This window comes from Argentina silus (assembly GCF_951799395.1).
Source record: "Argentina silus genome assembly, chromosome: 17".
Lineage (NCBI taxonomy): Eukaryota > Metazoa > Chordata > Actinopteri > Argentiniformes > Argentinidae > Argentina > Argentina silus.
This window is the reverse complement of record NC_139671.1, coordinates 18,019,299-18,035,799: the sequence shown is the minus strand read 5'-3', so window position 1 is coordinate 18,035,799 and position 16,501 is coordinate 18,019,299. Positions and strand designations below refer to the sequence as shown.

General features: G+C 43.9%; 1 protein-coding gene across 2 annotated transcripts; it reads right to left on the bottom strand.

Moving 5' to 3' along the window:
• Positions 1-5,059: 5,059 nt before the first annotated feature.
• Positions 5,060-15,549, bottom strand: vegfab (vascular endothelial growth factor Ab). Of its 2 annotated transcripts, XM_083688632.1 has the most exons (8): positions 15,348-15,549; positions 13,597-13,639; positions 12,372-12,568; positions 11,645-11,721; positions 10,486-10,518; positions 7,948-8,022; positions 5,902-6,045; positions 5,060-5,337 (listed from the first exon to the last, which is right to left on the bottom strand). In XM_083688632.1, the coding sequence occupies exons 1-8, from the start codon at positions 15,411-15,413 to the stop codon at positions 5,316-5,318; spliced, it is 657 nt and encodes a 218-aa protein (XP_083544758.1). In that variant the 5' UTR covers positions 15,414-15,549; the 3' UTR covers positions 5,060-5,315. The 2 variants fall into 2 exon arrangements, with proteins under 2 accessions (XP_083544758.1, XP_083544759.1); XM_083688633.1 differs by lacking the exon at positions 7,948-8,022.
• Positions 15,550-16,501: the final 952 nt, after the last annotated feature.

Sequence of the window (16,501 nt, the reverse complement as noted above, 5' to 3'; positions counted from 1 at the left end):
GGTACAAGAACTTCAATCCCCGCCCTCCCAGCATGCCAGGTGAGTAGAATCAAGCACACGCAGGTTTTGAAATTGAGGCACCACCTGAAGTTTTTGTATACCATTCTAAGCATTATCTTCCATTCGCTTGTGGTGAACATAACCCTTGAGTTAACCCTTTAAGCACCTACATTTGGTAGTGTCTGACTCGGGAATGTGTGTGTGTCGAGTCCTCTCCCTTACCTGATAGAGCTGCTGTCAGATAACACTGTGTGCTGTGATAAATCACATCATGAAACACTTGCGCCACCGTCTCTTCTGTGAGGGTTATCTGGGGAGAGTGGGCTACAGTGGAGACTGTGTAGGCCGAGAAGCCTGGGGCTGGATTTATCGAGGGCCTAGAAGAGGGTGCTGTGTCTGGGGTGTGGGTGTCTGAGTGGTGTTTGTTAAACTTGAGGTTGAAAATACTTTGAGAAGAAAGACAGACAGACAGACAGACAGACAAACAGACAGACAGACAGACAGAGAGGCTCAGTGACCCTCTGCATGTAAGCAATTGAGCATGTCGATCTGTCTTGTTCCCAAACAACACAAAGACATTGAGAATCTTTGTGTGAACGTGTCAGAAGTTTCCCTTTTTTCATTTGTTTGATATATGAGTCTGTTAAACATGCTGTATCTTGTTTCCTACACGCTGATATCTCTCAGCTGTGTCTTCTCTCTCCCATCTCATTGCTCCTATGGCACATGTGTAGGGGTGGGCTCTACATAGACCACATGAAATTATGATGAATATTCTTATTGTTTCATAGAATAACATTTTGGTTAATATTTGTCTCCCTGTAGGGTTTGCTGTAAGATAGTTTTAGATTACAGCAGATAAATTCATTGCAAGACAAAGACATATATATATCAGGTACAGAGATCTCCATAAAATGATAAACTGATAAGCACTGACACAGGGGTTCATTTCTCTGTGGGAAAGGGCTGTATGTTTGTCCTCCAAAAGAATTAATAAAGCAAAAAACTAGACTAACAGTGTTTGCATTGTGTATATACCATAGTAAATAAATTTAGCCTGGTGTGAAAAAAATCACTTCATCATCCTGGACATTCTCTCACATGTTTCCATGATTTAGAAATGTGTAGGAGTCAAAATGAAACCAGTATTGGATAACACATTAAAAACATCCCTTTATATAAACAGCCCAATCTGCCTCAGACTGCTGTTAAACTAACAGAGTAAAGTCCAGTGGGTCTACTAGCTCTCGTTGGCTGCGTTTACATAGTGGGGGAGACTGGCCGCTAACTTACCTCGACTGGATTCCTGAGTAAACCTCAGATTAAATCGTTTACAGCATTCTTTGGGGTGTTTAGCTGAGTGAGGGGCCCCAAGATTAACTAGGATCAGGGCATATATTAATGCGTATAGTGTTTTCACACAGCTGCATTAGCGTTCAGCGCTAACAAGTAATCCAGCGGGAAGCGGCTACCTACAGGACTAAGAGGGCGTCTGTTTCAAAACAAACACGGCCAAAGACCCAACAACCTTCCTTTAATCCACATTTAAGTAGGGATTAGGCTTGCTGCTCGCCAGGGAAGCTTCCTGGTTACCATGTACAATTAGCAATATTGGTTCACTCGTGGTGATGTAATTGAAGTGGCTGCAGGTGAAGTAATTGTAGTTGGTAGGCTGTTGACTCAAAGCCTGTGGTCTGAGACTCTAACACTACCTGTCTTGCAAAGTCAGCCATTTTCTCATGACACTAGGTCCTCTGAAATGGCTGGTTAAACCCATTACTTCCTTTTGACTTCGGCGGCATAGGATTTCCTTCATTACATTACATATCTACATTTAGCAGACGCTTTTACCCAAAGCGATTTACAACAAGTAGATTTGCCTAAAGTAAGCGAATCATCTATACATCAGTCATCATAAGAAAAAAATCTCTGCTAGGACCAGGTGCCCTTGGCAGTCACAATGCTATAAGGAAGAAGGAAGAAGGAAGGATTACTTTTTATTTTATTTTATTATTAACAGTAAAGGAACTGTACAGAGGGGTAGTGGGGGGGGTGAAGAGGTCTTTAGGAGGGACAGTCAAGATGTAGCCTGAAGAGAAGGGTCTTCAGTCCAGGGCGGAAGATAGATAGAGAAGGGTAGTCCTTCGCTTCTCCACATCTGTTTTATAAAAATATGTGAGGGCACATATATATGAGGGCATTTCTGCTTTATTGGGATAGAGACAGTAGAGATTGACAGGAAGGATGGGAGAGAGAGAGAGGAGGGATGACATGCAAGACGTGTCGAGGGTCGGAATCAAACCAGGAACCTTGCGGTTATGCGGTATGCGCATACATGGATTTGTATCCATATCTGTTTATGAGGACTCGATTCTTGTATCCGGATGATACTTGTGATCGGACAACCAGGAGTGTGATTTAATGCTTAAAATGCTGTAAAAGCTAACATGCAATGTAGCGTGGCGAGTGTTTCCCAAACCACCTCGTACTGTAACTCACATGTCCGTGAAGTTCACCTTGAAGTGGAGAGGAACATGTCTGGCCAATGGAGTACTTGACATAGAAAGGAATCCTCTCTCATTACAGATAATATCTAAAATGATGATGAGGATGATGATCGTGTCCGTAAAATACCCTAAAAGTACTCAGCCCACTCCTAGTTCCCTTCATCCCTCCCCTAACTTCTGCTTCTTTAATGTGATTTTTGTTTACATACTTCGGTAGCGGTTGGTAGTGATAGCAACGACACGTGATAAATCTATAGCTGACCCAATCGAAAATACAGTATGAGTTTATACAAATACCTTTTCAACCCTTTTTCCATTTGGAGTCCCACCTCAACGACATCATGATTCGTCAGAAGAGGGAACCGATAAGTACCTCCCCATCAGGTTTGTGATTCGGCATGGCGGGTCAAAGCCCTGAGAACGAAGTTAACTCACTGCTAGTCAGTGGTTGTTGTTATTACGTGCAGCTAACACGCTAGCTCCTGTTGCATGTGGCTTGTGTCACATTGTCTTTTATGATTGGATAGAACGTGTCAGGTGACCTCGTGGAGGCGTAGTAGGAAGAATATGAAGTCAACTGGGCCATGGCAGGTGAAAACACACACAGGACATAGTTCCAAGGTCAGGGGTCTTCTTGAGTCTTTCTCTCAAATCCCCTTGGCTTCCTGGTGCTGCTACTAAGTTTCATAAGTATTCAAAAGAAGAAATTACTGCACACTGCTTTCTAGAAGAACCTTTTTTATTCATAACACCAACGTTTAGGTCAACCCACCTTCACCAAAGGTGTGCGAAGGAATTTCTTCTTTTGAATTATGTTTTATATTCTGACAAACCTTCTCAAGACTTACGAGATGTTAGAGTCCATCCCTTTACATTTAGTACACAACAGACAGCCAGAGATCATCTATCATACCACAGCCATGTTTCAAACTCTACTGTATACAAACTAATCGAAACATCAAAACACAGCAACCTTTTCTTCATTTTATATAAAAACAATATAATTTGTAAATAAATATGTTTCACTACTTTACTTTACATGGTCACAGAGAAAAACATTAATATAAGAAAAGAAACAATAAGATCTATTATGAACTATTGTGACATCAGAGGCTCTTGAGACATCAGTGATGATGCAGATTGCTGTTAAACAAACACAAAACGGTGTTGACTTGGTAGGCCGAGCTCTTTTAGCAAGGGTTTATTGTTATTTGCATGTTGGAGATCACAAGAATAAACAAGCTCAAGCACGCACAAACAGTTGCACAAATACACACACACACACACACTTGCAGACACACACAACACACACACACACACACACACACACACACACACACACACACACACACACACACACACACACACACACACACACACACACACACACACACACACACACACACACACACACATACACACACACACACACACACACACACACACACACACACAATAGGCCATAAAGCAGGTTTAAAATCACGCACAGCAACCTACCCCCTCGGATAAAAAGGGTTGATAAATCCAGGACAGATAGCTCTATACGTGATCCATTTCAGGAATGTTTACATGTTTTTCTTTTTATAAAAGCCAAGAGCAGAAATGTCTCCATCTTGCTAGGCAGAGAGGACACGCCATTGACATCACTTAGGGGGGGGTGGGGGGGGGGGGGGGGGGGGGGGGGGGGGGCTCCCATAGGAAAATAACACTGCATGTATAAATAGATCAAATTAAATATGGGTTGGAGACTGAATACTGAAAAATACTCTAGCATTATAAATTATCTACAGTGGACTATGACATAAGGGAATATTAAGTACGTATATGTACAGACAGATAGCTTGAAATCTATACTACTGCATTCTGTATTGAGTTCAACCACAGACAACATAGTGTACCTACCGACCCCCCCCCACCCCCCCAACAAAAAAAGAAAAGAAAAAGAAGATACACAAATAATTTAAGAAGCAAATTCAGGATTTCTCACTCTTTAGTGATCAGCACAGTTTGTGAGGCACAGTTTGTGAATGGAATCAAGCTACAGTATCTGTTTGTTTCTAGTGGTTTCCACAAAGGCTATACCAAAATCATCATCATCAGTATCCCTTTAGATATGGCACTCCAAAATCCCGTTCTTCAGCAAGCTGGGACAGCAAAAGACGCAGTTCCAACGTTCAAAAGCGTCAGCTCTACAACTTCCTCTTAGAAAAAGGAAGTGACAACACAAAGGGACGGATCCCGGTCTCCCATTGGCTGTCTTGGCGTTGCCATGGTGCTCCTACAGAGGGAATCTATGGACAAGTTCTCTCCATCCCTATATCTTTTTTGTGAGAAATCCTCATTTCTTCTCCTCCTCCTTTTTTTCCCGCAGATATATGTTCCACATATGAAGCTATGTTTCGTACATGTTTTTGATATGACAACCTCAGTAGACTTGGATATATCCAGTGAAGTATTTGCATTAATGAATCGACAACAGGACTGCAGTCTGGTCACACGCCAGCAAAAATGTAAAACCACACGGAGGCCATTTGCTTTTTTATAATGATGGGTTTTAGTTGTTGTGGGGTTTTCTAGCAGCAATACAAATTCTGTACTTTTTCTTTATCTCCTCTCTTTTAGTATATACAGATATACAATGGGATGGTATTTTTGTTCATTCAGTCCCCTCCTTTTCTCTCTGCTGTTCCTCCAGGGGAATGCCTTCCACAGAGAAGAAGAGCTCAGAGTTCGAAGTTCAAAGTGCTGTGCTGTGAAATATTTTGTGAATATTCCTTCATTTCGTTTCATCTGCGGCCCCTCCGCCTCTCATCTCCTGGGCTTGTCACACCTGGGGAGACAGGGAGGGCAGATAGACTGGTTAGGCTTACGTGATTGGATGAAACCTTGGTTTCCCAATAGTCTTTCCTTGCTTCCTTCTTGAAGCGCATTGGAGGAGAACATCTAAGGGTAGGAACCTTGTATCGTCTCTTCCGATGCGCTTTGAGAAGGAAGTGAGGCGGGAGTTGGGAGGCCGCAAGGAATAGAGGAGAGACTATTGGGGACACCCCCATGCGTTCACACACTGAAGTCTCCATCGTGGTCATGGTCTACTGACTAGACGGTCTGTGTCTGGGCCTCTGTGATCTCAGCTGATGGCCTCAGACCAGTGTCTGGCTCTGGATCTAAGCTGATGGCCTCTAGTGGTCTTGGAGAAGACCATAGTCTTGGTAGTCTCACATGGTCATGAAATGTCACTGAATGCCATTACTGTATTGAATCATGTGCCCAAGTAGGAGCAACTTAAGATGTTTGGGTATTGGTCTATTTCTAAAAGAGTCTTGTCTGGGTCTTGGTCTCAAGGGTCGACAGACTAGAACACCACACACACACACACACACACACACACACACACCTGCAGGTCCTCTCGTTGAGCTCCTGGCTGCGTGTCCTGCAGTAGGCATCCGTGTGTCTGCATGAGCACTGACAGGTCTGGGGGTCCTGAAGGAACAAGCGCTTCCTCCTCTCTGAACACTGATCGCAACACGGCTCGCAGAGACTACATACAGAGAGAGAGAGAGAGAGAGAGAGAGAGGGAGATAGAGGAGAAGAGCAAAGGAGAGAGTAGAGGAGTTTAATACAAATGGTTCTGATAGAAAATATCATATGCTGCAAGCTCAGGCCCTCAAGGCAATATCACTGACCTGTGTGTGTGTGTGTGTGTGTGTGTGTGTGTGTAAAGGAGGAGCAGTTGCAGCATATGACAGTAGGTCTGTATCACACAAGCTCACATTGCCGTACAAAAACAACCACGCTTTGCAAGCAGTAAAATTACCCCCTCACCCCTCTCTCACCCGTCTCCCTGTCCATGCTGACCAGGAGACCCCCCTCCTACTGTCGTAGGGGGGTACAGGGGAGTTGATCCAGAATGATTGGCTTGCCCACATAAGCCCTGTTTCTGTTAGACATGCGCCAGCAAGCTTGGGCCAGGACGTGTGGCTTCACACACACACAAAACACTGGGTTTGAACTTGAGTTCAACTTGAGATCAACTCAATGGCTTAACTCTAAGACCAGGTTTTTAACAGTCTGAGAGATCTCTCCTTGAACTTGCATTATAGAAAATAAAACTCAGGGATCTGATTAGCGTGTGAAGATGCAGGATCTGATTTTATTGAATAAAAGGTGAATTAAAGTGATTTCTTTCTTTAAAAGAGACACATATCATATAAAGAGCCAGCCAACAACAGAGGACAAAACAGGATTAAATTACATAGAACAGCTCTAGATGGACAATACCATTCTGCTTCCAAACAAAGGGGATGGAAGTGGACCAAACCATTTTTAACAGAGTAGTCTAGGGATGTCAAACATTCCATATCAAGGCACAGCACCAGAAACAGAACTCTATTCTTTTACATTAAGACCATTGAAACATGAGCACCTCGTTTCATTGAAAAAAAAAATCAACGAACTAAAGACTGTGTTGTCTTTTCATAAGTGAGGCTACTGTAAGCAACAAAGACAAAGGCACACATAAACTGGCTATACAATTTGTTGGTTTACATAACCTAGAAAAACACATAAGACGATAGCCATCTTTCGAATCTTCACACACAACAAAAGCACGGCCGATGGCGGACGGGACTGCAAAAACCTGTTTGGAGGCATGAAAAGAAAACAAGAAAAGAAAAGAAAGACGGGAGGAAAACAAGAAGTGACACCAGACACAGCAAAGCGGTTCAGACTCAACAGTGAACACAGGGTCGTGGTGGTGATTCCGACACAGATACCGGATTAGTGTGATCGTCTGCAAAAGCCATGCTGGTCGGACCCTGTTCTCTTACCTCACCGTCAGCTCCAGGTAGAAGTTGCCCCTTACCACAGACCTAGGATCAGATTAGCCTACCCCCCGTATGCTAATCTTTATCACTCATGGGGGGGGGGGGTGGACACATATCTGACCCTCTGTCAGTGGTTAAGAGGCAACATTTATCTACTCCTTATCCTCCATTGTGCCCTAACCCTATAACACCCCTTCCCATCAGTCCCACCCTTAGGGTTATCTAGGGGTGGGAGTATGGAGGCAGGGGTCTGTGAGGGGGGGGGAGCGGGGGGGGGGGGGTGTGTGTTAAGGTTGTTTAAATCGTGTGAGAAGGGTGTGGGTAGCCAGTCTGTTTCTGCTCTAACTTCTTGGTTGTCTTCCGTGTTAGCTGAGTTAGCTAGCTAAAGAGCTAATTTAGCCTAGTAAGCTAAAGGGGATAGCTTAGCTTACTTAGCAGATGAGTAGGCTAAAGCAGAGAAAGACTGGCACCAGGGCTAGTATGTGTGGTAGAGGGTGTTCATGGAAGCGTTAACTGGTGTAAATTAAAAGGGACAAATTAGCTCCTCCCACACAAGCTTAACGATGAGGAGGGCCACACTCAGGTGCAGGTGGGGAGAGAAGGCGGAGCTGACGTACGATTCGCGATTCTTTTTGTCGCGGTTTTTCTTTCGCTTTCTCTTTTGGCCTTTGCCCTTGCCTTTCCGGGGTTTTCTGGAAGAGAAGAAGAAGAAGCACAACAACGCAGAGAGACATCTGAGAAGGAGGTGGGACAGCGACACACGTCAACCAATCAGATGATCAGAGATCAGTCAATCAACCAATAGCACAGTGAATCAATCCGTCATTCATTTGATTTGGCAATCAATCAATGAGTCACTCATTCAGGCAGGGGCTAAATGGACGCTCAGCTTCCGAGAATCTAAACTGTCATTTTGAAATACAAACTTTTTGCTATCAGTACTTGCCAGAAAACACTTCTGTTAAAACAATAAACAATAGAATGTTTCCCTCCTCTCTCAGACATCCGTAGACCAGAAAATAAGGTTTCACAAGTTTTAATGTGAATTATTGGATTAAAGCTTGGCTGTAGAAGTTGTTGTTACGCCTAAACTCTCCCTTAGGTGCTCTTAAATTTCATACAATGGTGACTAGGTTCTCTTTCCACAAAAAAAACGGGTCAACAACAATTTTGGACTGATTGAACTTGAACTTGAGACAACAGCATAATGAGCTGATCAGACCAGATAGTGTCTGCATATCCAGCACATTTCAGTCAGGTGCTGGTTAGAATACGACATCATGGTAATTGAATAGAATAGCTTCACACGCTCAGAGGTTAAATGTTGCAACTTTTCCCACTCTTCGAGGATCAAGAGAGGTTGAAATGTTGCATCAACAAAGTTGTCAAAACATTATTACGGATGGAGCAACACAACAAGCGGGGGGTGTATTACACTCTCATTTCACATCGAAACAATTAACCCTTTCCGTCACAAGATAGAAGAGAAAGGCTTATACACTCACTGCGCACTTTATTAGGAATACTATACTAATACTGGGCAGGGCCTCCCTTTGCTCTCAAAACAGCCTCAATTCTTAGTGGCATTGACTCCACTAGATGTTGGAAACATTCCTTTCAGCATTCTGGTCGATGATGACATGATTGCATCACGCAATTCCTGAAGATTTTCCAGTACACTTTCAAGCTGTGAATCTCCCGTTCTACCACATCCCAAAGGTGTTCTGTTGGATTCAGATCCGGTGACTGGGAAGACCACTGAAGAACACTGAACTCATTGTCATGTTCATGAAACCAGTTTGAGTTGACTTTTGCTTTGTGACATGGTGCATTATCATGCTGGAAGTAGCCATTAGAAGGTAAATTGTGGCCATGAAGGGATGCACATATACTCAAATAGGCTGTGGCATTCAAGCGACGATTGATTGGTATTAACGGGCCCAAAGTGTGCCAAGAAAACATTCCCCACACCATTACACCACCTCCACCATGAGAAGGTGTACAGGTGTTCCCAATAAAGTGCTCAGTGAGTGTAGGTTTCACAAGTATCCCGTACTACGGCTGCTGTCAATCATTCACGGCTGCTGCCCAATAGGAACTCACAGATCAGGGTTAAGGCGAGCTCCGATTGGATAACAGATCCTGTCCATTCAAGTCCGCCATCCCTGGTTGCCCGGTCACTAACATTAACTTTGACACTAACAATCCAAAGGGCCTCACACCACAAAGAGGTCAGGGGTCAACGTTCAAACCAACAGTAAAACAACGGTAGCATCAAAACCAGAAGTTAAACGACCCCATGGGCATTCTTGTGTAGAAATACAGCACTAAATCCAGACTCATAAAGAGTTAAAACAAGGTTAAAGAGGGTCTAAAAAAACACACCCTTCTATGCCACACCCAACATAAAAACCTAAATAACAACCAACCAGAGACCCTCGGTATTCCTGCAATAGACATAAACAAAACAATCCCTTGCAGTAGGAGGAAAAGAAGAACGGCCCTTCGTACGATCCTCGGTACATCCATTGGCTTGGCATGGCATAGGCACCAAAAGCACTAAAGCCAGGATCATAAAAAAAAAAGAGTAAAAAAAAGTTAAAGGGGGGTCTCAAACATCAGACAGCGTTATCTGTTATACATCACAGGAGCCAGTAAAATAAGGAGTCAACATCTGAACCCGTAAAAACTAGAGGGGTTGAGACAGTAAAGAAAGGATCATAAGAAATGGAATGCAAAGAGCAGGTGTAAAAGGACAGGTGTAGGGGGAAATGACCTCGTCAGGTGGCGCGCATACATCTGAATGGAATTCGGGGGGGATTTCCTGAGTGACACACGTGAGATGGGTCATAGAAATACATAGGTGATTCTGCGCTCTGGGGAATCAGTAGACTTATGGTGCGTTCAAGCGCTCCTCGGAAACTCCTCTGAACTTTCCGCAACGCTCCTCATTGGTTGATTCTGACATTCTTCGGAATGGAAAACTCGGGTCCTAGTGAGACGCAAGTAAGTTTCCAAATCAGTGAGACAGAGATAGATAAGGAGAAAAAGACCTTAAACGAGTGAAAGAAGGAGCTGACAAATAGACATTGCCTCTCAAACCACAGTTCCCTCCGTTCCCAAAAACCCAGACCACAGCAAGAGTCTGTACTCACTTATCCTTCTGTTCTTTCACTTCTTTCTTTGGCCTAGAAAATGGAAACAAACAAGAGGATGTTACCTCACAGCCCACCGTTTGTAAACAGAATACGCATCATCAACACTGGACAGATTAGACACAGGCAGACTCAGCTTGGGTGGTCCTGTAGCACTCAGTGTTTCCCTGCCTTGATGGCATAAGTAGCCATGGCAATACAGGCTTCAGTTCTAACAAGGCTGGCTTTCTCCCTGACGTGTGTCTCCTCCGTTTGTCTCAAAGGGCGCGCACACACACACACACACACACACACACACACACACACACACACACACACACACACACACACACTCACACAGTCACACAGTCACACACACACTGTCACACATACACTGTCACACATACACTGTCACACATACACACACAGGCACACACACTGATCTGATAACAATGGCGAATTGTCAAATCTATTTCATTGCTCAACTTGACAGCTCAGTTGCCGATAACTGATTGTGGAGCAACAAATCCACAGGCGCTGAGAAGGAGCTAATCCAGGGAGCTAAGTGAGGCCAAGAATTGGGAAACATCTCATTTCACACTCCCAACTCCAATGGCTCATAGAAAACCCTGTATGTTAGACTTCACTTCACTTGCAGTAAAAGTCTCTGGAGAAACCACTCAAATGGATCAATCAGACATTCCTCATTCCATTCCATGCATTACAAATGCATAGGTAGTAAAATACTACGATACCGTGCCCTGAACATGGTTACTACAAGGAGAGGAAGTATGTTGAACACCTCTGTTGTGGTGTTTAATAAAGTTTAAAAAGTTACGAAAATAATGGTTGAAAGCGACCGTGTGACCTCTCCGTGACCTCTGAGTCAAGGCTATATATATATATAGGCACTGAGTCATTACTTTATCTTCACTAGGCGTATAGATTAGTCAGTGAAACTCTGATTGTGGAGAGCACCTAGGAGCCAAAACATACTCTTAATTATGTAACGTGGACGATCAATAAAGCTATCTGAATGCTTCCGTCTTGGAGAGACCTCAGTTGTATGTGACCTAGGTATATCATCAACCTCTGCCCTGTTATTAAAAAGTCAAAGACAAGGGTATAATGGTTAGTTACTGTACATTTGAATGTGTGAGTGTTTTTAGATGTTTCTTACCTGCATTCACATGAACTGTGCTCTGTAAAATTCATAAAAATATCATTTTGTTGCCTTTGGGGTTTTATTCTTTTGATCTGTGGAAACAGAAACAAAAAGAAATATCGTCAAAAACATGCAGAAACATGCAGAATCTTCGATATGATATGATCATAAAAGCGCGCGAAAGGGGATCCTGAAACAGAGTGATAAAGAAAGAGAAAGATGGATTGAGTGAGGGGATAGGAGATGGAAGTCTCGCCACCTCCATAGTGATATGAGGAGTTTGAGGTTCGATGTTATGGGGAGAGAGTTAGACTTGAGCCTCCGTAGTGTGTGTACGCAATGAAGTAAGGAGGGGGAGGTCTAAAAGGTCGAGCTCAAACGTCCATGTGGACGTCATGTGAAGTGGCAGGGATGTAGGGGCTTAACATTTTAAAGGGGCACTTCACCCCTTAATTTTCTTAGGACCTTTTCTTCTTTCCATTTTGACAGAACGTAGAACATCGCTGTCTTTCACATACTGTGTGTACACTCTGGCACAGTGTGGTTGACCACAAATATGGGGTCAAAACGTGGGGAAGTGCCCCTTTAAAGGGTCAGGTCCTCATCTCCGCAGAGCTCTTATGTCGAGGTAGAAACACTTTTCTTGTTTCTACCTTGTTGAGTTGGAGGTTAAAAAGGTCAAAGGTGGGGCGCTTGGTGGCGTAAAAAAAGGTCAAAGGTCACAATCATACTGTTGCCTCACCTCCATGGTGATGTTGTGGGTGGAGGTGGGCGTGCACTGCAGCATCTCGTCGTTGCAGCAGCCGGCACAGCGGGTCAGGACCACGCAGGAAGGGATGAAGATGTGCTCTACTTCCTCTGGGTACTCCTGCAGGATCTCCACCAGCAGCTCCCGAGGCCGACACAGGCTCCTGTTGTACACCTCCATGAAGGTGATCACTGGAGAGGGGGGAGAGCGTACACGCACACACACACACACACACACACACACACACACACACACACACACACAGACAGACACTTATTATACACCCGCATGAAGGATTTAACAAATGCTCTTCTCTTACACACACACTTGCCGTCATTGGTCAGCAGCTTGACTACATCTTGTCTCTTCAAGTGACAACATCTCAAAATCGCCTCTGTAGCTCTCTCTCTCTTTCCCTCCCTCTGTCTCTCCATACCTCTCTCATGCCACCACCATCACTCTCTTCACCTGCCTCCCTCCCTAACTGCCTCAGTCCATCTCCCTCCCCCTCCATCATTCTCTCTCTCTCCCTCCATCATTTTCTCTCTCTCTCTCTCTCTCTCTCTGACTTTGTCTTCCTCTCTCTCTCTCTCTTTCTCCCGGCCCTCCCAAAGCTGTAAAAATGGTCAAGTGAAACACTAAAAACACTCTAGGGACGCATATGTTGGGAAAGATGTTTCGCCACCACAGACCACGGACCATGCAGCTGACAGACAACACCCCTGAAAAATGGATCTTGGAAAGGACCAAGAAAACAGAGTGTCCCCACCCCCTGCAGTGAGTTCAAGCGACCAGCCAACTCAAACATGCTACTGATTGGTGGGTGAGGGGCTCTGTCCAAAGACATTGTGCAAGTGTGGATTGTGTAAAGAGGGATGAAATTCCATTCTATAAAAAAAAATACAGTTAACACAATATTTCCCCATCTTAACCTCAAACAATGTTTCGGACTGGAATTTGTGCAGATAGCAATAGAAATAAATGGCCAGTATTCTCGTCGGTGATTGAAATGTGTTATTGTTTGAAATGTGTTATTGTTTCCATATTGCTGAAGAGGAGGCTTCAGCCAAACTGAGGAGTGCAGTTACGCAAGAGTCCCACCAGACGGCGTGCTTCACTGTGCTCCGTTTCAAGGTGAACCACCACACAAACCCCGTTTAGTTGGCATGGGGTGCGCTATGTAAACCCTATTCCCACGGTGCCCTAATCGAACACCTACCGTCATGCGCACTCCTCCCGCCTTCCCTCGGTATGTGGGCACTCTGCGCGGGAGAAAGGAAGAGACAAGCACGTTGGTGGTTAGATTGTGACATACCAAACCCTCATGTAATAACAGTGTATTTCACACTCAACTAAACTGTAGCCAAACGACAAAGGTAACTTAGTGTCACCAGTGACTAAATTATAACCAAATCGACTACGTGGCGCAGACATACGATATGACGTAGGCCGCTGTCAAAGATCACCCGGTTGTTATTTGTTTTGTTTCAAAGCCAAGGACGATATTGTGATTCGCTGTGAAGGTGTTGGCCTAGGCTACGCTTGCAAATGTTTCCGTTTTCTAGTTAAACACGCTACATTCATTAACTGTCGCTGCCATAAGCCGCATGCACGTAGCCTGGAGTTTGTTACATTTCTGTCAGCACAGTCGCGCCACAATGGATTTTTGGCGTCTCTCCCACCCCCCCAACCCCGACCGGGAGCTGCAGTGCCAACTGGCTCTCACTGAGAAGGAGCTGAGTTTTCAGTTGGAGCAACGCAAGCGCACAATGCGTCAAGTTCAACCGGTGACCATTTTCATTCTAGTCTGAGAATTAAAATCTGCCGAGGGTTTCTTTCAGGCAGCCGCAGTCACGCCCCTTGGTGGTGTGAGGGTCCGGCGATTGGGGCTCATGATTGGCCAATAACACTTCAAATGGTTATTATTGAAGAAGTGAGTGTCAAACTGCGAACACTTACCCAGGGACAATGTGATGATATACCTACTTACGACCAATTACGCCAGCAGCCGAGTTTTCGACAACACTGGTTTGCGTGATTATAACCGCTCGTATAATAACAAACGCTTGACCAGGCTCAGATGGGTTAGCGGGTTGACCGTCGTGAGAAGTGGGCTGCTCACTGCAAGTTAAACTTTCAGCTCAGCCTATCAGGGTAGAGTTGTAAACGTGTCTTTTAACACTACAGTTAACTATTAAATTATCATCACTGGACAATAGTCATTCAGTGCGTGAGACGCCGAAACTATAACTACTACTTCGAAATTCAGAATTCATCAATTGGTTCTCATGAACTTTGTGAAGAATTGTGTGATTTCAATAGATGATTTAAAACTCTGGTGTTGTTTTTTTCCCCTCAAATGTTTGCTCAAAGGTTATGGGCGCAACATTGATCTTGATTAATGATTTATAAGTTAGAATGTTAGAATGACGTACAAGCCTCAACAATTGGCTACTCTAAAGCCTCAGTTAATTAATATTATAAAATATATTTGTTTCTGAAATGTACAAATAATATTGTGGTTGTTGTAGGCCTGATATTGCGAACTAAAATGAAACCAGGCTCGAGAAGCCAGCGAGTGAACCTGCTCTCATTATCAAAATACAGCCGCTGCGCCTTTAAAGCGTAATAATATCACCAAGGTGGTTTTGAGCAGGCCCGACTCTAAATTTCATGACATAAACCCAAAACCATTCAATATCCCAACTCTGGCACCGAAAAAGGCACCACCCACCATATTAGATAGTGTATGCGTGAGGTCGAGGTAGTGTCTTGTTTGCGTAATGACTATTTAAATATCCCAGAAGCCACGAAACATGTTGAGGTTGTTTAAACATGAGCAATGACCTAGCGAGGGGAACGACAAGGACGACCTACACATTAACGACACTTGACCACATTTCGCAAACACAATCGATTTCTCTCCGTCAAAATTGACGACCCCCTCATCGTGTGAAACACATAACTTACCGTGACAGCTGACAAATACAGAAGCGGCACGAAAAATATTAGTGACAAACTGTCAACCAAGTTCATGATTGAAAATCCAAATGCAAATATCGATTTAAAATCCAAGCGGGTAATCTGGTGTATTGTTCCAAAGCATTTGTGAAGTTTAAAACAATAATAACAAAGCGTGACTGCTAGAACTTCTCCAAAAGGGGGACGGGGGGCTGTAGTGGCGTCAAATCCATTTTGGTCCCACGGTCGGAGAAGGCGCGACACCTGAGAGAAGATTCTACGTGCATAACGTATTTCTTTCAACTGTTGCCAATAATTTTCAAGATATCCAGAAACATGAGAATCCAGGACGCGTATCTTCTCACATTGTTCTGAAGTAGACCTTTATTTTCTTGAAAGGAAATTGCAATCCACATTACAAAAGTAATCCCATACTTGGTGTGCCAGCCGTCTCCAAGTGCGTGTCCATTGGAAGAAGGGAAAAAAAGTTACTGAAACTTTCGCTCCCACATTAACTTCCAGCCGTGGCAACCCCAGAATAGAATTGCGTTTCCAATCACGTGAATCAACTCTGTTTAGTAATATGCGTCAAAACGTCCCTCCGTAAAATGAGCCGGGATTTAATTTATTTTCCTGGTCGTTCTCCCGGTGCGCTTGATCCCAGCTCTCGTGTTGGAATCCTTACCACATCACCGTAAGTCTGAAACGTCTACCCCCTTGTCGGTCTCTCGTGCAGCAATACACTGGCGAATTGGGAGCCGCGGATTGGCTAAGCGACAAGGAGGTGGGCGGGGTCCAAGCTGTACACCGCTAGAGCAAGTCTCCGAAGTTCATCTATCAAACCTTGACTTGAGTGATAACCTCAAGCAAGCTACTGTAAAAGTGAAGAAAATAAACGAGTTAAAAGTGTCTTTGTTGTCATGTTGTAATTGTATTGCGCTGTGTGTTGTAATTTGTCAGGAGATGATGACAGCATAGATTGTTACATTTCTATAAACTGCAAGATCATGTTTGGTTACAATCACCAATAATCAATATAAGACACCACTGTCTAATTGATCATTCATGACTTTTATATGGCTTTTACTCTATCTTTAAAGATCTATCTTTAAATATCTATATTTTCAGTAGGCCTATCACCAGCCATCGTCCATCCATCATAA